Source organism: Electrophorus electricus, chromosome 6, assembly GCF_013358815.1.
Source record: "Electrophorus electricus isolate fEleEle1 chromosome 6, fEleEle1.pri, whole genome shotgun sequence".
NCBI lineage: Eukaryota > Metazoa > Chordata > Actinopteri > Gymnotiformes > Gymnotidae > Electrophorus > Electrophorus electricus.
This window is the reverse complement of record NC_049540.1, coordinates 24929530-24957033: the sequence shown is the minus strand read 5'-3', so window position 1 is coordinate 24957033 and position 27504 is coordinate 24929530. Positions and strand designations below refer to the sequence as shown.

The 27504-nt window shown below is 40.5% G+C and overlaps 1 protein-coding gene across 1 annotated transcript in view; it reads right to left on the bottom strand.

The window, feature by feature from the left end:
- The window catches only part of si:dkey-112m2.1 (transmembrane protein 132C), an 88581-nt gene that overhangs the window by 31338 nt on the left and 29739 nt on the right, over positions 1 to 27504 (bottom strand). The window contains exon 3 of the mRNA XM_035526730.1: positions 1660 to 1803. Coding sequence (XP_035382623.1) covers positions 1660 to 1803 — 144 coding nt within the window. The remainder of the gene's footprint in view (positions 1 to 1659; positions 1804 to 27504) is intronic.

Below are 27504 nucleotides of genomic sequence, written 5' to 3'. Positions count from 1 at the left end.
TCATTTCAAATGCACCACCGGCAAGATACCTCTTACTGAGGCAGAGACTTCCATCTACTAAAATCTTCTGGCAGTTTTACATGGGAAAATGGTAATGAATTCTGTTATCTGGGAATAAAAAAAAGACAGATTGAGCTAAATCTTGTTAGCAACATGGGGAAAAAGATGAGAAAGTCAGTACATGAACTCAATACTGAGGCTTTCTCCTTGTAGAGCAGAACCATCGACACTTTCTGATCATCTCTTGACCTTGTGTAGTATGAAGCACATTCTATCTAAGCTCTTCCATGTTAGATTCTGATTTATAGTACTAGTGGGAGACACAATGTAACCATGGATGGTGTCCTGAAGAGGAAGTGTTAGGTTTTGTGTTGGGTTTGGTCTGTAGAACTGCTTCTATCTCCAGTACATGAGAGGCATGTGACTGAGGGTCAAAGATGATCTAGTATATGTTGTGCTGTGACAGTTAAAAAAAACGTGAGGGCAATGTAAGATGCATTTGAATATTGACAGTGCTAAATATTCAGAGGACCTTCTGTTAATACTTGTGATGCTATAATAAACTGGTGAACCCTTATGCTAGAATCCCAAATATCCAATAACTCACATACAATAAAAACAGAATCGTTCTGCCTGCACTGGACTGAAATTTCAATAATGGAAACCATGTCAGACTACAAGAATGCTTTGGAGGTACCCACACATTAGGTGCAATAAGAATTTCAATGAGAGATGATAATCAAATAATCCTGCTTTATTAGAATATGATTTATACGAGGTACTAGAGGCAAAGAAGCAAATTCTGTTAATGTTCATCATTTTTTCCTCCTTTAGCTGAAAATAAGAGTGTGATGATAATGTTCAGCACCCTAAATATCACCCTCTTGCTTCCTCAGTGTAAAGCTAATCTAAAAAACTGACACATGTCAGGAAATTCGAAAATAAAGTATTCGCATTTTGTCAGGGGAATGCAGAGCACAAAGATATCCACTTAATTAACATGAGGGATTTTTTATCCCTCAATCAGTCAAAGGAATGGGCTTTTTTTTTTTGCATATTAATGAGATTCATTTATGTATGTAAATGCCATCAGGAAGAAGCCCTGGAGAAGATGGATGACCTATAAGAGCAGAGAGCACAGCTGTCAGTCAAGAGGAGTCTGGTCCAGTAATCCCTAAGAGTTGGGGAAGGGGTCAAGGCAGCAGCACTGAACACTGGCAGTCAGAGCAACAGATTTAGGATGCTGGCTGAGGCTAGAAGTCCCTTTATGAGGTGGAGTTGGGAAGGGCACTTGGTCTGAACTGCAGAGCTCTGGATGAATGGCCATGCAGCTGAGAGTCTCAGATGTAGAGAGCTAGAAAGGCCAAAGCATGGGAAAGGAAAGCCTTCATCTGCAGCTCATTGCATGTTTAAATATATTTTTGGATCCCTCCGAGTTCCATATGAAAACTTTGAATGAACAACTTTCTGAAACTCATGGCAGAGACTCAACCAGGAAAGCGACGCTGCCCTCTTTTCGCCTTAGGCTGAAATCCTACACTTTGAACTTCAGTGTGAGAAGTCTCTACTGTAAAGGCATTCTACTAGGATGTTCATAACTGAAATGAGTAGTTTAACATGAAGAATGATGCATGAAGGATGCCATGAAAGTATACTTACCTCTGCCCATAGCTGGCATCCTTCCGTCGGCAGTGCAGGGTGACCACTCTGTGCCCCTCACTCCTCACATCCTGGCTGACCGTCCAGTGGACGGGATTGCTGGCCCTCGTGCCTAAAAATGTCACTCCATCTTTCAGCTTCACCCTGTTATGGAGACAAAGTGCATCTCAGCACTGGGGAGATGTCATGATGTGTTATGGATAAGCAGGCTGTGCCAGGGTCAGATATAAAGCTGGATACGAGACAGGACTCTGGGATATTAGATACAGACTAAGTAATGGGGTGTGGATTAGGTCATGTGCCAGTTATAAAGCTGTATCCTGTCAGCCTTGCAGATATTGTACATAATAATCAGGTGAAAGACAGAATTTGAAAAAACCAAGGGGAAGTAGTTGTAGAGTGTGACAGTAAAATCTCTACAGCTCAAAATGGTTAAGTAATTATAGTAATTGTAAAAAATATAATAACACTAATAAATTACAGTGAGTATTCAAAGAAACTAAACATATTTAGAAGTAGGGTAGGGTTTAAAAGTCTACGTTAAAACATTTTATTGCCTGGACTTCTCACAAAATGAACTTACATAGTCAAAGACATAATATCGATTAGTAAGGTCCTCTACGTGATGTCCTCACTACTGCTTGGGCTTTAGGTTTGCTGAAAAAATTTCAGTTGCTTGTAACAATGTCAAAGAAGCTTAGCAAAGCAGCCTGAGGCCAAATTGTTCTCCAGAGTTCAGGAACACTATCTCAGTACCACACTCTTCAGTTCTTGGTATTAAACTTATCTTTCACACAGAAAATAAATACCCAAATACTCTAGCAGAAAGTGTACTGTGACAACCATTAAAACATATGTTAATAATCACTATCCGTCACTTTGAAAGACTGGAGTCTACTTGTTGAGTACTTTAACACTCCACTGTTGGCAACAAACGGCAACTGCCGGAAACCACTGACATGCACAAAGGAGCAGTTAGCTCTGGAAGAATGCTTGTACACTGATCCAGAGGTGGGAATGAACAGAACTGTAAAAGCTTTATGACACCTTGTGTGCTGAATGTTTATGACACACAGGCCCTGGAGGGGACACACTGAAGCAAGTCATTCTGTTGCACACGTAAGCCTATGAGACCCAGCCAGCTGCATCACTCCTACCACATATAATCAATGTTCTCCCTCCACCGGGACTACTAGTTGTTCTTCACAGACGGTATTTACTACAGCTAAAGCAGCCAGACGGGAGACCCCCAACGGCCATGGAGCACTCAGGGCAGTTATTTTGCTAATCTTCTTAGTCCCTGCCCTCTCATTCACTATGAGCACAATGCACTGTTCTGGCTGCAGCTGGCAGTGCCATAGTGAAGCAGCATATAGTGAGCTGGGCAAGGGAGCAGAGATGACAGCAGTGGTCCTGCCTTCTCCTCATCACACACCCATTACGTTTTTACGCCTCGACTCGCCACATAAAATTGCCCCGATATACAGATGGAGAGCTTTTCAAATGACTGCAGGGTTTTGTGACAAAGTAATGTCCACACAACAAAGGACTCAACAAAATGTCTTCAGAATTAAATATGAATAGAAGCTAAATTTATTCTAAGAAAGAAAAATTAAGCTTTGAAAAATATATTGGTGTGCACAGGAATAAGATTAAGTCTAAGAATGTTCTGGGAATGTGTCAGTAGCTGCAGCAGAAAATGTCTGGTGCAAGGAAGGCTCCTACAGCAGTTACCAAGTTCTAATGTTACAGATGATAATGACGCAACAAACTGCTTAGAGTTCAAAGTGGTCTCTGTCCTGTCTTTGATCATATCAGTGAGCTGCAGTATCTGAAGTAATAGCCAGACTCTGAGCCTTCAGACATCCAGTCTGAATATAACTAGACTCATTTTCCCCCTGTGCCAAATGCATTCTTTCACACTGTAATTGCTTTATTTTCCACCAGACCATCAAGCTATGCAAGATGAACAAATGAACAAACAGGAGCCACATAGATTGCATCTACAATAACAATATACCACGTGCCACACTGAAACAACAACAAGCCTAACCAGTTAACATTCAAATAAAGATGAACATCAGGACCAGTGCTTTTTCTGTGAACAGAGGGGGGAAAAAAAAACAACCGGTAACACAATCGGGTGAAAAAAAAAAAACAAGAATTGGGGTTAATTATGAAATGACAGATTTTAATGAGGTTGGTCTGGTTAATATGATTTCTAGAGAGAGACGCAATAAAGTCTGGAAACCAATTCAAGCGGAGGCCCTCTTTCCTCATGCATCTACACATGGATGCCAGCTCATTCATTCTGAAACAACCTGAGTATCAATTAAATTAGTATTTAGAAATGTAATGAGAATGTCATCAGGACCCGAGGAAAGAGGAGTAAGCAGAGAAAGTGGCAAAGGAGAGCGACAGAGAGATAGAGAGAGATGGATTTTAATAACAGATAGAGAGAATCTGTCAAGAGTGCTGACAGGCCATCACAGGCCTTTTCCAGCCTTGTGGAATAAAATGAGCCAATCCTCCTGATTCTTCATTCTGATGCATTATGAAACCAAGTGTGTTATATTTGCACATACTAGCATAATCTTGGTGTTTGTTACATTTCCGACTCTGTGACGATGCCTAGGACTTTTATGTTGGGCCTGTGTTATCCATAGTGTGTTTCAGGCAAATTTCATAAAATAGATTAATCAGTAAACTATAATCTGAAAATATACAGCAGGACACTGTACACCATAAAAAGCATGTGATTGTAAGCACCATGTCATTGGAAGTGTCCACATGGCTTTGTTGCTGTTATACGAACCAAAGAAGCCCCTGTGTTCAGCTGCTGCCTGTAGCGCATTCTTCACAGGACTGGCTCCACTCCAGACTCTGCAGCTCCTCATCAACCCCCAGAGACCACTCAGATCCTCCCACACATGAGAGAAATCCCTCATGAAAACACACACACACACACACACACACACACACACACACACAACTTGCACACCTGTGCCATCACAGGCCCAAATGCACGTAGACAAACACACCAAACCCAATCAGAACATAAGCCTCAGAATAGGTTTCAGCCAACAAGGCAGGCCTTAGGCTACAATTAGCACAGCTCTACCCAAACTGCATTTAATTGGTGTAAAAGGCAGAATTTGCACTCCGTATTTCAAAGTTTACAGAAGAGGCAGAATAGGACTGAATAAACTGAAAGTAAAAAATGCAGGAACAGAAATCAAATCAAATGCTTAGAAATACTTTGCAACACAGCATTACATTTCATCATCACCACATTTTTGCTTATATGAGGAAAGAAAAAAACAGGAAATATCATTACGCTACTAGAAGATAGCAATGTCCTATAAAAAAAACACATTAGGCTATTTCATAATGGACATGTCTGGCACAGTCAGTAATGAGTGAAGGATGGGACAGGGCATTGATACGGCTGAGTTAGAGCCACCCGTTGTGGGTGGAGAACCGAAGTGGAAGCCTGAATGAAGATCTCCAGGCTGATGGCAGGACGAAGGCAGATGGCTGATTTAAAGGCAGGCTGATCGGATGGGAAGGAGGATGTCTCTCTCCCGTCTGCAGGATGATATTAGGAGCGACAGGCTCCTCAGTGTGCTGTGACTCTAGCTAGGTCTCTGTTGCTGTCGCCTGGGTTACGCCTGCATACACAGCTGGTCCGACGTCACCTACACTTCATGCCTGTATAAGAATAGATTGCAGATTCACCTAATGCTGAAAAGCTTTGAGACAACACCTTGAGAGATCCACGCATGTACATTACACTTAGGTACCATACACTTATATCCTGTCACAAACTCAACACACTTTCCCAGAGTCAGACTCAGACTCCAATTGACACAAACAATCAAGCTTACCTGAATATTAACCAGCTCCACCTGTTCCCCATCTTGTCTCCCTTTCTCCTCCAATCACCTTCCTTCCTCAGCCCTTCTTATACCACCAAGGTATTGCCAACTCCATGTTGCATACTGAGCACTTTTCCTGCCAGCCTGCGTACCTACCTATGTCTTCCTTTCACCACGTTGCCTGCTTAGCCCTTGACTCTGCTTTCTGATACTGAACCTGGCTGACTATGCCTCATGCATACTGTTTTGACAGCTGTGGATTATTGTCTGAGTCATGCTACATGCCTTTGTATCCTGTTTACTTCCAAATTAAACCCATTGCAACTAGATGCTCTTGTTTCTTGAGTCTTTGCTCTTGTTACACAATACTTCACCTACATAGATCCAGAGGAGGTACAAGCCCAGTTCACTAAACATAAAGCAATTATTGCCAAGCTATGCAATAATATTCAGTCTTACCACTACTCTCCCTAATCACGCTTCTGAAGTCAATGCTGCCCCGCAGACTGTAGCTACCCGTATTCCTATGGCTGTGTCTGAAAGGTCAGAAGGTTCTCCAGGTTACTATAAAAAATGATACAGTGTTAGTGTTACTTTATATACCACTCCCCAATGTTCCATATGGACATACAACATGTATGCTTCATGTTAGGTGCGTGGACAACCTCCCTATGGGATAGCTAAAACCCCTGCCTTGTGTTCCGAAACCTGTTTTTAAAGCAGTTTTCAACCATCCAGAATCGGAAGTATCCCAGCACCCAAATGTGAATTCCTCCAGGGCAGATGCACTGTCAGTGTATGCTTATGAGTTCTGCACTAAAGCTTTAGGTAGCAGGTAGAGCAAACCCACACTCAAGATGATATTTCTGTCCAAGGAACTACAAACCAAGCTGAAATGTTGTGGTGAGACTTCCTCCCTGTCAGAACTCATTCAGATGGCTATCTATCAGAATGTCAGAATCCTACCATATGGCTATCTATCTTCAGATTGTCTATGGACAATCTGAAGCATGCCCACTGACTCTCCAGATGTAATCACAACACCACCACCACCATGCCCACATGCAGCATACAGCCTGACACTCTTCCAGAGGTCCCCAAACCCATGCAGCTGGGCAGAGCTCCACTCGATCCTCATGATACTAGTAAAGACACAGACCCTCCATGCTACTCCAGGGGCCTGTGTCTACTGTGGTGGTGAGAGACATTCCATGACTGCTGTCCAGTATATGCTGGCAGAGGAGGAGACGAGATATCTTCCACACCCATGTAATAACTTTTTTCATGTTAATAGTCATCCGTTTTCTCTGCCTATAACAGTAACCTGGGGCACTAGTTCCACTTCTCTTTCAGCATACATTGACTGGAATGTGGGCCTAGCCTGAAATCTAGGTATTCCCCTCACTCCTATCTCCACAACTTACTAAATGGGGAGGGTCAGATGACCCAACAAATTGTCCATATCTTAAAGTGGGTTTGCTCCACTGTTTTTTTACTGTTGTCCACATCATGATCCTGTTATCTTTGCTAATCTTCTTAGACCCTGCCCTCTCATTCACTATGAGCACAATGAACTGTTCTGGTCGCAGTTGGTGGTGCCTGTGCCATAGTGGAGGAAGATACAGTGATCTGGGCAAGAGAGCAGAGATGACAGCCGGGCTCCCTGCCATAGTTAGTCACCCATGACCCCAACATCTTCTGGTCCACTTGAGAGCTTTTGTCTTGGAGTTCCCACTGCCTTTCACACTGTTTGTGCTTTCCTGTTTGAACTGAATCCATCGAGGGCCCTGGCAACCCTAGCTTCCATAACCCATCTCTACCAGGGTTTTGTGGATTTGGTCGGTAAGATCAAGCTACCTCCTCACTGCCAGTGGGTCTGTGTGCCATTGGCCTCCTCCCCAGGGCACCACTATCCAGATGAGCCAAACCTTACCAAGCCAAGCCTTACCCAGAGCTTGACATCGAGGAAATGTAGAGGAAGCCTTTTAACAGGATTTTATCTGTCCATCCATGTCACTGTGGCTGCAGTTTTTTCATTGCTGAGAAAAGAGGGGGAAGCTGCACCCTTGTGTAGACTATTGCACCCTCAATGAGGTCAAGTTCATTTACCCACCTCATTACTGTTTCCCATGAATGGATGCTGGCTGCAGTTAAACTCACAAAACTGGATCTGATAAGTGCCTACAATCTCACAGGCATACGGGAGGGAGATGCGTGGATGATGGCCTTTGTCACCACAGATGTAACTATGAATATCTGGTTATGCTATTTGGCCTTGCTAACTGTCTAATCATTTTCAAATCTTTCATGACATGATTGACTGACTCTTCTTAGTTTACATAGACAACCTCCTGATCTTCTCCTGGTCATTGCTAAAACCTCTCAAATGTCACAGCAGTTTTGACATGTCTGCACGAACACCATCTATTTGCCAAGGCTGAGAAATGTGAATTCGTCTTACTGTCACTGACAAGGTCTCAGCCATGGAAAACTGACCCACACCAGCCACAGTCAATGCTTACTGGGGTTCACAAACTTTTACTGGAGATTCTGGAGAGTGGGGGCAGTACACTGTCAAAGGGAAGGGACCCTACCCAATCTGTTCTCTTGCACATTCTTCTCCAAGAAACTCCTGGAATTATTATATGGTGACTCATGAGCTTACAGCTAATTGGCCTTGGAACAGAGTAAACCCTGACTGGAGTAAGACGAACATCCTTTCTTGGTGCTAACAGACTACAAAAGCCTTGAATATCTCAAGTCAACAAAAAAAAACTCAACTTGGGACAAGCTACATAGGCCCCATTTTTCTCTTGGTTTAGCTTTTCTGTCTCCTACAGGTCTGGCTCCAAGAAACAAAAGGCTGATGACCTGTCCCTTCTATATGATAAATCCAACGCTGTCTTACACCAAGAAAAGATTTCTTTCTTGCCTCCATCAGAGTTTCCAGGGTGAACTCAAGGAGGCCCTGTGAGATGACCCAGGTTCCACGGACAGACCAGCAGGCTAGCAGTACATGCCAGTGCCAATCAGAGTGAATCTGAGAATCTGATACAGTGGCTCACACCATTTTTGCACCCAGGTATGATCTATCTTGTTACCAAGAAACTCTGGTGGCCCTCTCTGAATGATGATTTTTGTGATTTCATGTTGTCCTGCACCATGTGCACTCAGTTTCTTTCCCCTAGGTCACTTACTGTTGGGGAGATCCACCCCCTACCTGGTTCACAGCAACCATGGACTCACATTGTCATAGAGTTCATCACTGACCTGCCATGAGGGAAATAACATCATCATGGTTGTGGTTCTTAAAGTTGTGTCCTCGCATTCCTTTCTCCAGCCTACTCACTGCCATGGACACCACTGTTTATTCAAGCCTGCAGGAAAAATTAATGCCTGTGTTGAAACCAGCCAGTCAATGTTGTGGGGAAAAAAGCCAATTGCAAGCACCACAGTATCAAACACATCTCTTGGTTGACTTCAAAGTTGCGATGAAGGTGATTTAGTTTGCATGTTCATTTGTTTGCAGTGCACATGCAAACAATAACTTTCACCTTCACTGTGGTGAGTTAATTCCTCCTGCTGGCTTGAATAAACAACACATCTCCTCATCAACTGTTGCATTTGCTGCTGCTGGTTGCAATGTGTGTTCCACAGTGTTGAAATCATTAGGTGAATTTCATGTTTCTAAAGCCACAGATACGTTACACGTCTTTCAAAGTCATCAGATCCCTGTACAGAACACACTACACAACTCAATCTCTTGTAATCGGGAATCTTGAAGCTGTTGTGGTTTGCATACTGCATGGCTTAATGGAGACAGGGGATAACGCACTTCAAGATTTCACCATCTGACAAGTCTGTCTGGCCTCAAAGCTACATTTTGTCATGATAACACACGAGAAATGATATGGAGAATACCATGACACTATACCATGCGTGAGATGGATTGTTGTTTTTTCTGTAAAGTAATATCATTAAATTTGCAGCTTAGAATATATCTATCTATATAGAAAGATAGATACTAGCTCACTCCATTTGTTGTATTTTCATTGGTTGTAGCTCGACATCGCACTCACTACCAGTAATAACCTGGTCACAACCGTTTTCACACTGCAGGATTTTGACTTGCCAGGTCCAGTTTTTTAGCATGCTAGATATTTTCTAGGGATCTGCAAGCAATCATGGATCCTCTTGAACCATGGCTTTGAACAATTCACACATAGTGATCGAGAGCTGATTTTCGAGACCAGAGAGTTTTTTGCAGCCAATCTGGTGCTTTTCTTGGCAACCTTCAAAACCTGTTGGCGAGTGGAAAATCAGGGCTAAAATTGTATAGTGTGAACTTGGCAAAAGAGGCCAATATCCTCATTAACCTGGGTCTGAGCTCTTGCTTTCAATTAACAAGGTCTACAGGGATTTCCACTTGTTAGGAAAATAACTATTATACATGGGGGGGGGGGCATTTTTGACTATACGCAAATCAGAAACTGCTCATTTAAACAAAAACAGTCTAGGCCAATCAGAAAACATGACAATCAAACTCTCTCACATTCTCTATCAAATTCTCTTATATTCACCGTCACTCTCTCTTTCACTATCAAACTCTCATTCACTATGAACTCACTGTCAGATTTGCACTTTCACTATCAAACTCTCTCACATTCATTCTGAAACTCACTGTCAAACTCTCTCACTTTCACTATTAAAATCTCACTTTCACTATCAAAGCTCAGTAGTTAAAGTACTTGTAAAAAGTGCTTGTAATTGGAAGGTTGCTGGTTCAAACCCCACTGCTGCCAAGTTGCCACAGCTGGGCCCCTGAGCAAGGCCCACAATCCTCAATTGCCCAAATTGTCATAATCTGTAAGTTGATTTGGATAAAAAGTGTCAACTAAATGTATCTAACTTCTCTTGTTCATTATCATGACAATGATGATGAGAGTAAGTAAGTTTGAATAATGGCCTAAAGGGCCTCTCAAACATCTTTGTAGCCTCCTCACTTCTGAAGTAGTTCTGCTACAACTGGACCCTCTTGTGTCCTGGGTCTTTGTTCTTGTTACAAGTTCCCATGAGCTACAAGACATATGCAGGGGTGATGGCAGGAGAGAATAGCAACAAAGAAATCAAATGTCAGGCTGTGCATTTAAAATAAAAGATCCAGAAAGAGTGGCCTGCTTTGTGCTTTTCAGTGGTAAGCGGCTTTCCCTGACATGATTACGCCCCCTGTTCATACACACATGAAAGGATCGGGCCTGCGGCCTTCAGCAGCAATAAAAAATATCAATATCTGTTAGAGATCATATTTTGTACATAGTAAGGGCAAAAATAAATAAAAATGCCTGCTTTCTTTTTACTATATAGTACAGCTTTTAAAATGACAGATGAGGAATTGCATGAATAGAAGGAGAATAAAATGAACAAAATGATCTTAGATTTGTTTAGAATTGTTTTGGAGACCAAGTGGAACAATGCAGCTAAGGAATAGTGGGAGTCTCTTTAAACTGCCTTCATAATCATCTAATAGAGAAAAATCTGATCTTGAACAAAGCTGTCCTTTCTGTAAGGTAAACCAAAGGCCTGAACATGGAACGTTAAGAAATAGAACTGAACCATTTCTCTTCTGATATGTGGTTATAAAGCATAGAAACCTACCATAAAAAAAAAACCTTTAGTAAAAGTATTAGTTTGAAATTCAGAAAGCCTTCAAGATCAAAGAGAACCCAAATCAGAAAACATTTAAAAGCTGTGTACAATAAAGTCAAGAAATTAAATTCCCAAGTTCCCTTTAAACAGGAAAATGCATTTAGATGAATTACCCAAAAGGCCCTGCAAGGATAAATTGCATTCAGCTGGCTAACATCCTTGCATTCTTTAATTCTTCTCAGCCCAGCAGGTGAAGCCCATCAAAAATGAACAGACAGCCATATTCCCTGCTCTCCCAGGACCTGAAGGATGTCCCGTGGCCTGGGGTGCAGCTGAATTTGAAAGTGACAATAGTGAGCTCAGCACTGGTCCGGGCACTTTGCGATGAAATGGTCGATGTGTTGCATTTGCTGGAGCAAAATCAAGGAAGCTGAAGCTAATCAGACCCATGTGTGGACTTGGCATGATGCACAGATAAGGGAGCTAATTTAATTAATGAGTTCTACGGCACTCTTTTCATTATCGTCCTTGTTAAATGTACTGGGGCATAGCAACATGGCAAATGGGAAATGAGATTATTGTTGTCAGATTCATAGTCCTCACCCGACTAGGCTAATCTTTACCGAAGCATTTAGTTTCTGTCTGTCTTGCGCGTGCACACAATTTTTATTGAAAACAACCACACACACGCACACACAACCACACACAAGTGTGTGCACAGAAACACACACGCGCACACGCATGCAAACGTTCTCTGTGTGTCTCTCTATCTAGTGCAATAATGAGAAGGTGATTAGTTTGGTTCCCTGTTGTGTTGGAGGTGAATGTAATATCCGACCCTGGAGCTACGCTTCAGCACCTCTGTGAAACATTGATAGTGGAACACACTGGGCTATGGCCAAAAACTGTCACTCTCTGAGAGCAGATGCCTTATCGTGGGTCCTCTCTATCCCCAAAGTGAACAGACCAATGCTAACAGAGACAGTGGACAGTGACAAATTGAGTTACCATATATTTCATGTCTGGACAGAAAGCCACCCCACAAATAATTTCAGAGAAGGTAAGAGGAGATAGAGAAGGTAAGAGTCGTAACCAGAGAATACCATACAATACCATACAATCTTACGAATGGTTTAGACTTTTTGAGTATTCACTAAGGCTGGTCAGGGCCAGGGGTTTTCAGCGTTTTAAATCAAATGACTGCAGATCCAGTACTCTTTGCTCTGTCTGTCTATTCAAGTTATATGACAGTGCTATTGTTTGGATGTTCCACGGATTTGACCTCACGTCAAACCGTGAACATATAAATCACTTGGAGTTTACAGCTTAGTTAAAAGTGAAATCTTCCTCATTATAGTCTTCTGATCACATTGATTTAGATCCCTGGAATCTCATTCACGTCTTTGTTGCCATGGTAGTGTCCCTGCAATTTGCTAATGGGCAGTAGATGGCTCTAGTATGGAATGAGCGAATGGACTAGTCTGCTGTTAGAATGTCCCCTAAGAGGGTGGAGCTGTCACCTGCCTTTTCATGCGCATCTGTGTTTACCATCTGACTAACTCACCCGCTCTGCGTCTGGGGAGCCCAGCTAATGGAGCCCATTAATGAGACTGATGAAGGATCCCACATAGCTCTGTCTAATCAATGCGAACAAAAGTGCAGCGCTTTCCTGAGGTCTGTCTCAGCAGCAGGGAGGAGGAAGAGGAAAAGCAGGAGGTGAGAATCTCCAAAGCAGCTGCAGAGACAGCTAGCAGGTGAGTTCTCCATCAATGAATAAAAAATCAGGCTGAAGGCAGTTTGGAATATGCAAGGGCCAAAACACTAAACAGAAATGAAAAGAATCAGTCTTCCCTCAGGCTGCTCAAAAGCCATATATCAAGCAGCACATTTCCCAAATAAACCTTGTAAAATAAATCATACTCTTTGTCTGCATACTGCGGTACACAGGAGCTACAAATCTCATTCATGATCAGGCATACTGAGCACTCACACAATAGCATGCAGCAAGAATAAGTGATATTCAAGTATTTGGAGTTACAGCTACCTTCCATTCTAATCACAAACATGCAATAAACAGAATTACTGAATTCTTACTTTAACCTCGGATCATTTTTTTCCCAGGTATGTCTAATTTCTTTCTCGATCATATGTATTATTCTTTAGTATGGCTGCTCTTTGAACAGAGAGGAAAGTGGATATGGTCATGGCACTAAAGGAACACAAGCACAGCTTTGAAATGATTAAAATCACTGACAATGACTAGCTGAGTGTGCGTAGGTCCTGCAGGCAAAATGATTCTGGCAAACTTCTTGACTGGACTTTTTAAACGCAAGATGAATAAATCCTTTTCCTATGGTAAAGTTCATTATTCACCAGCTAGTTTCAGGCTGGAACACATATGGTTCCATATGATTTAACATGCAAACAAACTTAAAAAAACAGGATGAAATCTGTGCCTTTAAACCTGATGTAAATAACTTGTGATCACTAGGCCTTCAAGCTTGTGATCACTAGGCTTTCATGATAAAAGTCACACGGATGTGCCGTTATAAAAATTCATGACTCTCACAGATGGTACCTTAAACGTCAATGCGATAGACTTCTGTGTCAAACATGAGAAGCAATGTATGATTAAAAATTTTCAACAGTACAACCCAAGTCTTAGCAATCAATAGTCAAAGTGAATACTACAGGTGAACCCTAGCAGACCCTATCCAGCAAACAAGAATAGGCAGGCAAAGGTAAATAACCCAAAATACTAGGTACACAAGAAAACACCAACAGAAACTGACAGCACAGCTAAACAATGCCAGCAAGAACCACAAAACTTCACACAGCAGAGAGGAATATTCGTTAGTGTTAATAAAGATTGTGATGTGATGAGAGAGTGGTGTAGTGCAGAAGAGACATAACATGAGCCATTGGGAGTGTCCTATGTGGAGGCTCCATGAGAGTGATGCTGATCAAGTAAAATATGCCTATGCAAAATGATTATAGCTGCATCTCAAATTTAGGGCAAAAGTTATTTTAAACTGGTGTTTGTGTTTTTCTAGTGGAAGCTTTTCCGCTTCAGAGATATGAGGTAATTCAAGTAATTTGTCATTTCCATTCGGTGCTGAACATCAGTGTTGAATCTGAGATGCTACTACCCTTCAAAATTCCACAGTGTGGCTGAAATCACAGGCTTCTTTATTCTTTTTTTTTTTTTTTTACAACTACTGTACACTAGTATGTTCACACTGAAAAAAACCCCCACCAAAATCTAGTATACATAAAAGAGCTCAGATGCCCAACTAAATTTGCCAACAAAAAAACCCTAGTGTGTAGAGGATACTTTCAAGTCTGTCAAGTACTACGCATGGTAGGACTATTATGGCTTAAAAACATGATTGCACTTACATAAACTCTGGCTGTGATATGAACCCCAAAAATATAGGAAACAGGTCCTCATATTTAAATATTCACTACATATATCTCAATTTAATTCAAACATGTTAGTCTACCTAGTTCATATTTGAAATGTGCCTGCTAGCGCTGGTGAGGTTACCCAGCAGATTAGCCATCATATGGGAACATCATATCCTTAAGTGCACTTCAGTAGTATGGAATTAATCACATATTTCATTGTGATGTTCCCAAAATACATGTATTTCAGAGATTAGTGAGGAGTATATGTTCTGGAATCAAATTTATGATATTTGTGTTGCTAGCACTCTGCTACACCTCCTCTACCAGGTCAGCTACAGGAGCACTAGTTTATGAATATGCACAGTGTATAGTTATCATGCCTAGTGTTCAATTTAAAACCCAATTCATGTTCTTTTGGGAGGAACTAGAAGTATATCAAAAACCTCCTGCCTTGTAATACAGGCACAATGAAAAGAAATTGGATGAAAGATATAGTTAAGGAACTGGAATACAGAGGTCGCTCAGTCTTTGTGGACAAGGGATATACAAGAAGTTATAACATGTTATAACAAGAGATATGAGATGTTATAACAGGCTTACGATTACCATTTTTTTCATTACGATAACTCAAAGAGAAAAACATACTTCAGGCAGAAGAGAATAATGCCTCTTGTATTCATTCTACCTTGCTTTTGTTTCTTTATCTCTTTTTTTCCTTCCTGTTCTCTCTGTGGTTTTAGCATATCTGTGGTGGAGCAAACGCCTGTGGAAGACGAGGCCCACTCTCCATTTCCATACTGACAGCAGGGCTCTTCCTTATAGAGGACAAGAAGAGAACAGCAATAACAACAAAAACTGAGTGAGAAGAGCAAGCAAGAAGTCTGAAAACTGAAGGGACGTTCAAATGTGAGCAGTTTACAGGCTCGGAACACGTCAGGGCTTTGTACAGAATGGACATCGATTCTCACATGAATACGGGGTCAGAAAAAGATGGAGCCAGAGCACCCAAAAGTAAAGCATCTCAGTCACCACTTATACCTCCTCTCGCACATCCTCATTTTACTGCAGCGGTTTCCGCCCAGCTACCACTTTTATGGAGTGTGACTATCAGAGATGAGTTTTGAATAACCTTTTTAACTGAGGAAAGTAGTGTGGACTAGCTATCTATTCCACTATAACCATTTCACCTTCAAGAGAAACAATTTTTTTAAGTGACTTGTAAGAGTGTTGGCTTTGCAGCCTTTTGAGTACTAGGGAGTATTTTGGGTATCACGAGTCTTTTGAGTATTGGGAAAGCAGAATGGTATGTAGTACTCCAGGAAGGTGAAGCTACAGCATTTAGTGTGGAGAGCTGCTGCTCGCCATTCTTGGATCAAATGATCTAAATGTACAGTTGACTTCACTGATACAGTGAGTTCAGTACGATGACACTACTTCTCCATCTTCCACTCAGTCTCACTCACTTCTGAGACACAATGTATAGTCTGGGACATTTGCAGATGACCTGTGGTTCTTGTTTTAACATGTCTCTGTCTTGCATTGGTTTCAAGAGACAAAGGCTAATTTGAGGGGTGTTAGATTGAGGGGTGCTAGAACTTCCAGTATGAGAGGAAGAGTGAAAATGACATCATATTTTCTTCATTTCAGTAGGACAATAAAAGCAGTTCACAGTAAATTCTGAAAGGGTCTAATCTCTGAAGGGGTTGAGCGCATCTACCCAGAAATGTTTATTCAAATCAGAACATTTGACCTAAGAAACTTGAGCAGATGTTGACACATAGCTCACGCTGGTTCAAATAGTCTTGTCAAACTTGCAATTAGGACCGACAAAAAGATTTGCAAGAGATATACGGGCATTATCACTATGGTAACAAGAGAGTGAGTGAGCAAGCAGTAGGGCAGCATCTGTTCGGGTAAATATGAAATCAAGCCATTACAAAATGGCATGCGCTCCCTGGCAAGGTAATAAAATGTCACTGTAGAGGAAAAAATTGCAATAATTTTCTTTTTTTTTTTTAACAATTGATTTTTCCATTACCGCATGAAATGAGTAACAGCTTTTTGCAAAGAATTACATTTGGGACCTTCAAATCAGCATGAAGCCAACCTGCCTCATCTTGTCACAGGTTTTATTTTCCTTTTCCAAAGGCTAGAACATTACAGATAAGAGCTATTTCATGGTCATCTTGCTTTAGTTAATTAAACTGGACCAGCACTGACTTGACACAAGGAAAGGCCTGGCACAGAGCCAATTTGTATTCAACAGAAAAGAAGAAAGATATAGAGGCAAGAGCTTGCACTTTCATGGTACAAACCATTACTTTGGTTCACTGTTTCCTGCAGATAGTATCACGCTAATGTCAAAAGGCTTACATAATTTATCCATGAAATGTCTATAATGCACTAACTGTGCACCTTATGTATTTACAGATCTACACAAGACAGCAGAATGCCTACAGAGTTCGGAAAGTTGGGAAGTTGGGAAATGATTCTGGCAAATTTCTTTCCTGCAAATGAGAAGTAAATGAGCTAATAAGAGAGTAAGCCAATGCACAGATTTCATTAAAAAACTGAACTAAACCCAAATCAGTAATATCATACTGCAAGCTACTCACTCACTGGTATTTCACTAAGATATAATGTTTGGCGTCAAGTGTATGGTAAAGAAAAAGCCACTTATCCCTGCACAGGTGCAATAAGTCTTCCATGCCTGTAGTCAAGTCAAACAAAATTACAATTTATCCAGAACATTCTACGATACACTGGACCATCGCCAAAAGTTTCGGGGGAGGAATATTCTGGGGAGGTTAAGTTAGCTGTGCCAATAGTGACCAAAGAGATTATACAAAGAGATTAAAAAATTTTAAAAATGTAGATTAAAAAAATGTAAATGTAGTTGTAAAAAGTAATGGTGAATGAGATGAGTAATGTACCAGCAGAAATAGACCTGCCCAAACAGTCTGCACTGTTCACAGCTCAGTCCTTCATGGTGCTCTAAAGTAGAACACGTTTATACGTATGTCCTGTCATAAAGGTATTCAGAATGCCTATGTAATGTTTGATATCATCATAATGACAACTATGCACAAAATAAATCTGTCATATTTTTACTCATCTCCACTAAAATGGAACTATATTTGATGAGAAGATACAATCATAAGCCAAGAAGTGTGGATGCATGACAAAATGTGATTGAAAAAAAAAAAGTGTGTATAAATGAGAAACTACTACATGTGTCTTTATATGACTAATACAACTTGATAAAAATGTTTTTTCCATAACTATTTATAAAGATAAAATGAACAAAAAGAACATTGAGGCTCTGTAAAATGAAAGCAGACATAGATATGAAACCAGACATAGATATGCAAATAAAAGTCATTACAGTATAATAAATCTCTACAATCATTGAAATGCTTTAATGAGGATGGTTACAACTCATTGACTTTTCATTATGCTCAGTAATTAGATCATAAATTGTAAAGATATACAGACCTGAGGTTTGAAAGATATGTCTTGCCTTGGGAATGACACAAAACCTGCACAAGTGTGCACTCTTAGCAGTTCACACATCTATGCAGAAAAAAAATCAGAAGTGCTTATTATTCAAGTAATATTTGTCCAGTTTGACACACTGATCATGTGCTCTATCCCTGTTTAAGAACGAGGAAAGGCGTGTAAGCTCGAGGAGCTAGCGGAGGTCACTAAGCCAGGAGGATAACGTACCTAGTGTGAAATCAGAGTAGCAATGACGGATCCTGAACAAAACCGGGGGGGGGACTATAGTTTATGACATTTACCAGCTTGTGCACTGAAAACATCATCAGCACTGAAGAAGACTCAGCATTCTCTCTGAGTAAACCTCCTAAGGGTTGCAGGCAAGGTCTTTACCTTCTCTGTCTGATTTAAGAAGCAGAAGCTTGGTTCTGCTAGGTGCTTTTGTCAGAGGGGAATGAGATTTTGGTCCCTCAGCACACATATTTGCTATATTCCATTTTATTATTTGTTAATGCCTCAGCAGTACTGGGAATAAATCAATTTGGGCTGATCTTTAAAAGCCAGCGCATCAATGAGCACATTAGCCTGATTTGCACTTCATTATGTGCACTGATGGGCAGTGCTGAACAATCACATCAGCAGGTGCACACCAGGCCACAGTAGCCGGGGCAGGTGTGTGTGTGGTATGGTTGATGACTTGCAGCTTGCCTTGGACAAAAAGAACACTGGTCCATGTGTGACCTACAGTGTGATTTGATGTTCTTTAAAAAAATGAAATGCAAACTGAGGATTATATGAAAATGGCAAAAAATAAAAAAATAAAAAATTCAAAGACCTTTGCTTTTTTGAAGTGTGTAATCTTCACTTTTTACTATCAATTCTTTTAGGTTTGTGGTTCGGTTTTGGTATCTGAAGCATTTTTAGATTGTTTGATTATTACCTACAGAACTTTATCAGCTGTAAGACAGACTTGCAATCCAAGTGTTCAGTTTGCTCGTCCTATGACTGCTCTTTCAGTTGCTGTCACTCTTTCCTGATTTATGTGTCCTTTTTTTTATCTAACTATAACAAAACTCACATTAAAGTATTTTTGTCAGAATATCCTACTGACAAATTCTGCATATTCTGGCAAAAAGGTCACACATTTAAATTTATTCATATGTAAAGGAAAAAAATTTTCAATATGTGTTTTAGTATAATTTTTAAATACATTTGCAATACATTTTTTTAGAAGCACCTCCCTTGCACCTGCAGTCATGGGCTGTTTTGGTCTACACATAAACTACTGGCTAACAATAAGAATACTGGACAGAGCTTCACAATGCAAAAAGGATAATAATTCAAAGCACGACATCAGAGCCCTTTAGATGAGAAAGAACAGTAGTGTCCTATTTAAACAGATCTGCGTCTCGCTGTCACCACTTGCTGTCTCATCTGTCAAGCTCCTGTGAGATAAACTTGTCTGCTCAGTGAGAAAAGCACATGGAAGGGACATGCTGGTGCCACATTAGTGGCTGTTGTGCATGAGTGGTGTACCATGAGTGGTGCAAAAAATATGGGAGGTGATAAAGACAAAAAAACAAACAAAAAAAAGGTTTGATGGACATTGTTAGCTTCAGTAGTTCACTCTTCTTAATGAATAACTATGGTGGGACATTTATTTAAAGAATTATCATGCAGCCTCTTTGGTGTTATAAACTATACAGAGAATGTCTCTTCAAAACCAGTTCTGTCACTTAAATGTCAAGATACTTTATGGACATGTAAACATAAGAATGCGTAGGTTGCATGTGTAAAAGATGCCAGCTTTTACTATTTAAATTTTTTTTTTTCAAAATTAAATCTATATATATATATATATATATAGTTTTAAATATTTCCTTTTCATATAGGCAATACACGCAATGAAGGGATATAGGTGGTATTTAGAAATATCTGCAGATTATAATGTCAATTTCCAAAAGCCGCAAAAAACAGATATCATACTGGCCCTTTCTCTGGCAGCACTACTTCTTGAATGCTGTAACATTTTATGTCTGATCGGCAACAGACAACGGGTTCATACCTATTGTCTGTTGCCGATCATACATAAAACCAATTTTCATAACCAATATATCTCATGGGTGTGTGTAGAGGTGTTCTTTACTGCAGTATGAATGATTCTGTGGTACCAGACAGAAATATGCAGCTAAAGGTCATCTTTTACAGGAACAAGAGTGGGTAGAAGACTGACATGAAAACCTATGTTGTATCTTAGTCATGACCTTTGGTGAAAGACTACCAATGTTGGACTACTCCCAAAACATATCAGACATTTTCCATGAACCCTGAAGTTCCACCTATCTATGCTAAGGAAAGGGAGAGCCCGTGATGCATCAAAGGGAAAGTGGTGGTCAAAATATAGTGTGTTAGCACCAGAGCCATTAAATGATCATTCTCCTTCAATAAGGACTTTAAGATATCGAGCTGTAAAGGGACTTTATCTCCCAAATAAATAACTGGTGCTGTAGCAGAAGTAGTAGTGCTGTACATAAGCATGCATGTGTCTGGTTGTAGTGGCATTTCTGCACAAAGAGTGGGTGGGTACGGTGTCACTGAAAGGTTAGCGGAGGACATTAGCCAAAGCAAAAATGTAAAGGCTGCAGGCAGCTATGGGTTTAACAAGGTATCCAACCTCATTTCCGCTCACATGTGGCTCATTTGATGTTGAAATGCCTTCAGCCCCGTTACATTTCAGATGTTCCCCATCTCTGCTGCAGGATATTTACAGAGGCCACTGCAGACCCCTCAGGGGGATGATAGAGACTCAGGAAAACTTAGTTTATGGCTTTCAGGTTCTCTCCAATCCTCCAATCTGTGCCTAGGCTTGCACATATAGTATATTTATGATTTGCCAGACTAAGATACATTCTGAATTAAAGTGAAGACATTTCTCATTCTAAACATATGTAAAGATTCTAGTTTTCATAAAAATTATGTTCATATATAAAGCCACGGCCAGTATCAGCATATACTGCTGCAAAATACCACTATGTTTTAAATGGATCTCTAATTAATTCAGTCCTCTCTAATAAGTCCCACATTGGTCACTATGTACTCAACTTGGACATCCCCGCATCGGGCACATCAGACACTCTCCCCCTAATTGGACGCTCTGGACTCATATTGTGCACATCTGACACTCTGGACTGACACTGGATACATCGGACATTCTGGATTCACACCAGGCACATTGGACAGTCTGGACTCACATCAGGCACATCAGACACTCTGCCCCACATCAGACACGCTGGACACACATTGAGTAAATCGGACACTCTGCCCCGCATCGGACACTCTGGACTCAATGTAGCAGCTCGTCTCTACCAGATGCTCCAACACATCCCTGCGGTGCATAACAGAGTTTGGTGGTGGTCCAGCTGGCACATGCGACACCTCAAACCGTCCTCAACTCTGATTCATGCTTCCCAGGCATGCTGCTGTGCTCTCTCAGTTCCATACTGGATTAATCATTTTTATTAAGGCTGCACTGCGGGTTGGAGCCACGCATGGCTGCTCAGCCATGCTCAGGCTTTTATGTGAGATTGCTAGCTGCCTTTGTTAGCGACTGCCACGGCTGCAGCTTGATCCACGGCCAGTAAAGCCACCTGCGACTGTACACAGAGTAGCGCAGGTGTATTTAATGGGGATGTTTTAGGATGAATAATCTAGATGCTCAGGTTTAATCAGAAATTGGTTTATACTGGGCATATACACACCAGATATATTCACACTAAGGAAGCTAGGCTTGTGTTGGATTTATCAATAAAGAATATATAAAATTTGTTGTGGGACAGCTATGATCAAAGGAAAAAGGAGAAATGTTGAGAGGCATTTGGGTATGCGCTGAGTGGAGATTCTGCCCTCACTGCACTGCTGGCTATATCTCTAAGAGTTATGGGACTGCAGATTGGTCTTTGACAACTTGACAAGAGCCTGGCCTCCCTGGTTCCAGACACACGCACAGCGCTTTTGCTGTACTAGAGATGTGATTTCTGTCCTTAATAATAACTCATCTTTTTAATGCCTTCTCAGTAGTAGACAGGCCACACAGCAGTGTAAGTCATCAATGCATGTTCTGTTATCTGATGATTCTGAGATTAGCAGACCTGACAAGAACTCGCCATAAGCAGATCAAGGCTTAAGCATTCACTGCATGTTCATCTAGAGGCCAGCAGCAGTTTGTTTACAGGAGCAGATGAAGGCCTAAACCCTGACACGACCCAGCTCCACTGATAGTCAGAATGAGGCCAATGCCAAGTCCTAGAACAGATAAGGATTATTTTCAGAAATTATGTCTGACACAATTAAAAACAGTTTTATGTCTTTTTTTTGGCCCCATTGACCAGAACATGTGATGTGAATCTTGATGTTAAACATCTGCAGGATTTACAAATGCATTTAATATCCACATATCAAACATGATGAATATTCAAGCTTAGAAGTACATAAATGTATCTTTTACATTTTGCATGAAAAGGATATAACAAATCCTGTACTGCTCTGTAAAACTATAAAAGAGCGTTAAAACATTCTCTCACCAGAAAAAGGATTCTTTGAGTTCAACAGAGCATACTAAATTTAGCTGCACTGCGACAAAGGATTTCCTGCTTTGAGGTAAAAGTGAAATGTCTTGTTCTAAGAAGTAGGTGAATTTAGTCAACAGCAGTAAGCTGTGGTGAACAGCAGGAAAGGAGCAATGAATAGCCTTTGACTTCGTGTGTGTGTGTGTGTGTGTGTGTTATGTGTGTGTGTGTGTGTGTGTACACGTGTTGAGTTAATGAATCATCAGGAGGAACAAAAACATTCAGCTCCATCAGTCTGGCTGTGGCAGGCAAAGTGCTGAGGCCTGAAAGTGAAAATCAAAGGAGGAGAAGTATTAAAAATCATTAGTAGGAAATGTGTGGATGGAGATTCTGCACTGCAGGCAAGTGCTGATTGCTTTGTGAAGGCAGCCCGTGTGGCAGGCAAATCAAACCAGCACCCGCTCGCCAGTTTCCCCCTGTGCACAAATCGCTAATTACTTATTAATGGCCAGATGAAGAGAGTCTGTGCCTTCAAAGTAAACACTCAGCAGCGACCCTACAGGGGAGGTGGGGGTGGGGGGTGGGGCTGGGGGTGGAGGAATCACTTGGTAAACTGCGATGGCAAGCTAATCAGGTTCCCAGGTTCTTACTGCCTGTAATAGATGAAATCCCAGAGAAAGAGGAATATTCCATTTTGTCCTTGGTGAACATGCTGAAAAAACACAAAGAAAAAAAAGAGAGGACTTGAGCAATCAAGAAGAGTGATATGGAAGAAGTGAGGGGTGGAGAGGGACAAAGAAAAGAAAATACACTTTACCACAAATTCCGGAAAGCATTCTTTGAATAGTAACCAAAGCATAGCTATTCGAATAGTAAACCAAGACACTACTTTTTGCTGCCTGGTGCTCCAGACCACTCCAACCTCTTAAAGGTTGGAGAATACAGTTTTGACATGTTCAAAAGTGGAATAACAGCTCCTGAGCAAAAGCAGAATGTACATTCTTGGAGGCAGAATGTAATTGGTTAACAGTCAAGAGGCAAAGATTGATGTGACTGGTTAACAACAATAGCCGAAGATTTTCAAATACCTTCATCCCACATGGTTCCTCTGCTGTGACCACCAGAAATGACTTTAAGACCAAATGTGTAAGAACCAGTCTATGGTAAGAACATGCGGCAGCAGTCATCTGAAGCAGACGCCATGTTCGTAGTTGAAGTGTAAATGTACTGTTCAAGTACAACAAAGTCAAACTTTTACAAAGTTATTAGGACACACTATAAGAAATATTAGTATTTTTAGTAACATCATTGTCCCATACACAAGCAGAAATACCACTCTTATACAAGTAACATACTTATATTGCATTTATATATCATTGTGCAGCTTCCTCAGAGGCAGCAGTTTATTCCTGCCTCAGAGGCAGCAGAGCATTTATATATCAGTATGCAGCTTCCTCAGAGGCAGCAGTTTATTTCTGCCCCAGAGGCAGCAGAACATTTACATATTATTCTGCAGATTCCTCAGAGGGAAGAATGGCATCCATGGAAACATTTATATGACTGCATGTGCTAGTTGCAATTCTGCATGGAATGACTTTTTTACCCAACACCAACAAGAAAACTTGAGCATTCGTTAAAAAACAAAAACAACACAAACATGCCCTCTTTCAGACACTGTACAACATTAAGACTGCCAGCAAGCTAACCTAGCTATATAGTCATTTAGCTGGCATTCTTAGCAGTTAACATGGCATTCTTAACAGTTAACACCTTGCTAGCTAGCAATAAAGTGACTAAAGAAGATGCAGGTTTAAAAGCTAGCTTGCTTGCCAGGTAGAACCATGTAAAAAGACTGATTAAAGCAAAAGGCAAAACAAAAATTTAAATAGCTAGTGGTTAGCTTGTTAGATTCATTCTGTATCCAAAGCAGAGCTGCATTCAGAAGTTTTAAGTTAAGTTTTAAGTTGAGCGAAATAAAAACAGATCTGAAAATCTGAAAATTCATGTTGAGAGATCTGAAAGTGTCAGCAACCTGTAATAGATAGTGTCCTTTTGTAAACTTATATCTGTGTAGCTGATAAGGTTAAAACACTGGTTTTAGGGGACTTGAAATTGACAGGCATGACCTCATGACAGCCGCTCCCGGTCATTCTAATTATCGTTTGTTCTCATTTGGTATCCACCAGCATCATCGGGAGTTGGCAGCTGAGTTTGTTTTTGAAGTCATCATAATGGGTTTTATTCTGAATGCAGGAACGTGAACTTGGCTAAAAATAATAAATAAATAAGAAGCTGAGCTTCCCCACAGAAGGCTGAGAGAGGCTAGATTTGCTACGCTGAACGGATTGTATTCTTTGGTTGGGTAAAATTTATTAATATATACCTGGGCATGTAGTCTACTAGTAAATTTCAAATGCAGAGTGAAGACCCATCTATTTGTAGAATATTTAAATGACCACTGACACTATGTTGTCTAACTGAAACTAGTACTTATTGTAGGGTATTATTTACTATACTGATGTTGACTGCTCCTTTGTTGACTAACAAACTCTAGTACTTGTTTACTGCACTTACTGTTGTTTGAGATAGAGCTTATGTATTTTGTACTTCTAGGCATCAGCACTGATCCCTGTATTTCAACAGTATTCTAGTTCATTGGTATATGGGACTCTAATCTACTGTACTGGCTAGGATGTACTCTGAGTAAATGACAAAGCACTTTTGTAAGTTGCTCTGGATAAGAGCGTCTGCTAAAGGCCATAAATGTAAATGTAAATTTAGTTTAATGCTAATAGGCTATTGGTAGTATCTAGGACATTTAAGTGTTAACCTTCAGAGTTTAAAGGCAGCAATCCTCCTGACTCAAAATGTTATACTAGCAGGAATTGTGATCATCAGTCCAACATTTACTGGGCCCTGCAGAGTGCCTAAAATGACCTCAAATTTGTTTTGTATACTGCGGACTCATTTGAAAATTGGTCTTTATATATCTTAGGATTTGCCAGCAGACCCAAGATGAAACGTACTGCAGGCGATGTGGATGATAAATTGGCAACCCTAAGTCTTTATTTTTAAACAAGAGTCATTGGTTTTATTTGACAATTCAATAATGTAGCATGCAATGAGAATATAACAAAATGTGCAGGCTACAGTTTTCTATTTTAAAAAAGTAATTTAGTTCAGCTACAAATTTATTTTTATAACGTTATATGATACAATACACTGACATTTTTGAAACTGCCAATACTCACTGACCTTGCCATGTTTAGCTTCTGCCAGGTATAGTCAAAGCCTGTTAGCTAGACCTGGTGCAAGAGCCGAATATACGGCAGCTAGCTAATGCTAGCTAAGATTAGGTTTAATAGGTTTAATGGAAAAGTGATCAATATGTAAGAAATGCACAGATGATAGCCCTCTAAAAACTATTGTATAGTTCATAAAATAGGAAATGTGGCATCCTCTAATTTAACCTGAGATTGTGATTAGCCTCTGTTTAAACATGGCTGGCAGTATATCGCAAATATCGATCTATTCGATTCAATACACGTCATCGAAAATTACCATATTCGTTATATCGATTTATGGATTCGCCCTATCACCTCATTCATGCATTTATTTCTATGCATGTATTCTGTTTAATACAGTTTAAGAACGCAAATTCTCAATATTTCCGTAGATACACTGGATTGATTTAGCTAATTTCCTCCGTTTTGACACAAGATAATCATGTCAACTGGCTCAATTAGCCACACTGCCTAGCCCACTCGACATAACTCACTGTTACAATTGCATCCACCATATCAATATGCTTATAGTCGCCCAGCCCTAGCACGGATTTCGCTGTTGACCGAGACCACTGACAACCTTTCACCTCTTCAGGTTCAAACAAGTAGAGCCGCGTTGATGCGACCCTATTTCCAACCTGAGCCATACTGACCAACTGGTTGCTTACGTTTGAAGCTGTCGATCAATCCGTTTGGGTTCACGCCCACAGAGAAAAATAAAGATTCAAAACATTCCTTTTAAATTAGTTATGAGGGGAAATTGGAAGGTTACTGGAATATACAACATTCTATACGGAAATATTTATTTTTCAGAGATAAAAAAAAAATCAACTACAGGGCCTTTAAGGTCTGTTAACCTATGTTGTAGCGCAAGCAAACTCCAGGACATCGGCACCAAGTTGACAAACCTTATGGTGTTTTTATGGTGGTAGGAGTGCAGTCCAATGCTTTTAAATTTACTGTCAACACGAATTAGTCGGGGTCGTGTAACTACATGTACATATAGGCTATGGGTTGTAGTGCGACGTCCCTGCCGCGACGGGTTTGTAGCGTTAATGCACGAATGGGAGCTTCATTATCGAGTTTTGAGGCGCTGTCATGTTTACCATGAAGGTACAAATTCAGTGTTTGTTTTAGGTATACTGCTAGATGAAGTTCCTTAGAGTAATCGTGTATCTATTTCAGAGCAAGCAGCAACTGCAGTGATAATAGCATCTCTTTCTACCCTTCTGCGTGTTTTCTTGTATCTTGCGTGTCAGGTTTTTTTTGTTTTTGTTTTTTTTTAAGGCTAAATAATACTTGTTTTCCTGGGTATTTTCATGTGAAGTAGCTGTGCTGTTTTAAGGGCTAATTGTTTGGGCTCCGTACAAATAAAAAATTCCCCTATTATTTCAGCCTCAATCCAATTCTGTTTGTCTGGTTCATCTCGAAGGTAGTCTTATCATTTTTGATGCTTTTTAGTAGTTATAAACTAGTTGATGTTGAAAATAATTTTGAGTTGTTTGTGGTAATCATGAGTGCATTATAATTATGTATGTGTTTTCTGGATTTTTTTTTTTTTTTTAC